The 675-nt window shown below is 42.2% G+C and overlaps 1 protein-coding gene across 1 annotated transcript; it reads right to left on the reverse strand.

Annotated features, from left to right (window-relative positions):
• Nucleotides 1–4: 4 nt before the first annotated feature.
• LOC107682334 (green-sensitive opsin-4-like) lies at nt 5–674 on the reverse strand (the record flags this gene model as incomplete). Its single annotated transcript, XM_016478608.1, has 3 exons — nt 525–674; nt 191–430; nt 5–70 (listed from the first exon to the last, which is right to left on the reverse strand). Coding segments are annotated over exons 1-3 (456 nt in total), but the record flags the coding sequence as incomplete, so codon positions are not given.
• Nucleotide 675: the final 1 nt, after the last annotated feature.

Below are 675 nucleotides of genomic sequence, written 5' to 3' on the forward strand. Positions count from 1 at the left end.
CAGTTGAGGACTCATCATCGCCAAGAGGGTTCTTTCCACAGAAAAGAGTGGTCAGCATGCAGTTACGGAACTGTAAAGAACAAAGTTTCATTTAGTAGGTTTATTTTATAGAGACAATAGAGAGAGAAGAGCGAGTAGAAATGGAAAGGGATGTCTGGGATATGTAGGACAAGTCTGATAAATGTCTAACCTGTTTGTTTAGCAGCACATAGATGACAGGGTTATATAAGGCTGAGGTCTTTGAGAAGAAGGCAGGAATAGCCATGAACTGGGCACTGAAAGCTGCTCCCTTATTAAAGAAGATCCAAGCAGCAACAGTGGCATAAGGGGTCCAAGCTACCAGGAAACCCAAAACCATTAAGATGACCATTCTTGTAACTTCCCTCTCAGCTTTCTGGGTAGATGCTGAGTCCTGCTGTTGAGCTGCAGCCTAAGAGAGGGAAATAACCAAAGGATGATATCATTTTAACATAGTATTCCAGTAACTGGGAATTTCCAGGAATTTTTAAAGTGACATTTCATACCGCCTTGACAGTGCACACAAGCCGTCCATAGGTGAAGAATATTACGGTGACTGGCAATATAAAATGGCAGGAGAACATGTAGATGACATATGATTCATTGTTGTAGTCAGGATTCAGGGTGTAGTAGTCTGGTCCACATGAGCACTGCATT

The sequence above is a fragment of the Sinocyclocheilus anshuiensis genome, unplaced genomic scaffold, assembly GCF_001515605.1.
Source record: "Sinocyclocheilus anshuiensis isolate Anshui unplaced genomic scaffold, SAMN03320099.WGS_v1.1 C32075572, whole genome shotgun sequence".
NCBI classification, from domain to species: Eukaryota; Metazoa; Chordata; class Actinopteri; order Cypriniformes; family Cyprinidae; genus Sinocyclocheilus; species Sinocyclocheilus anshuiensis.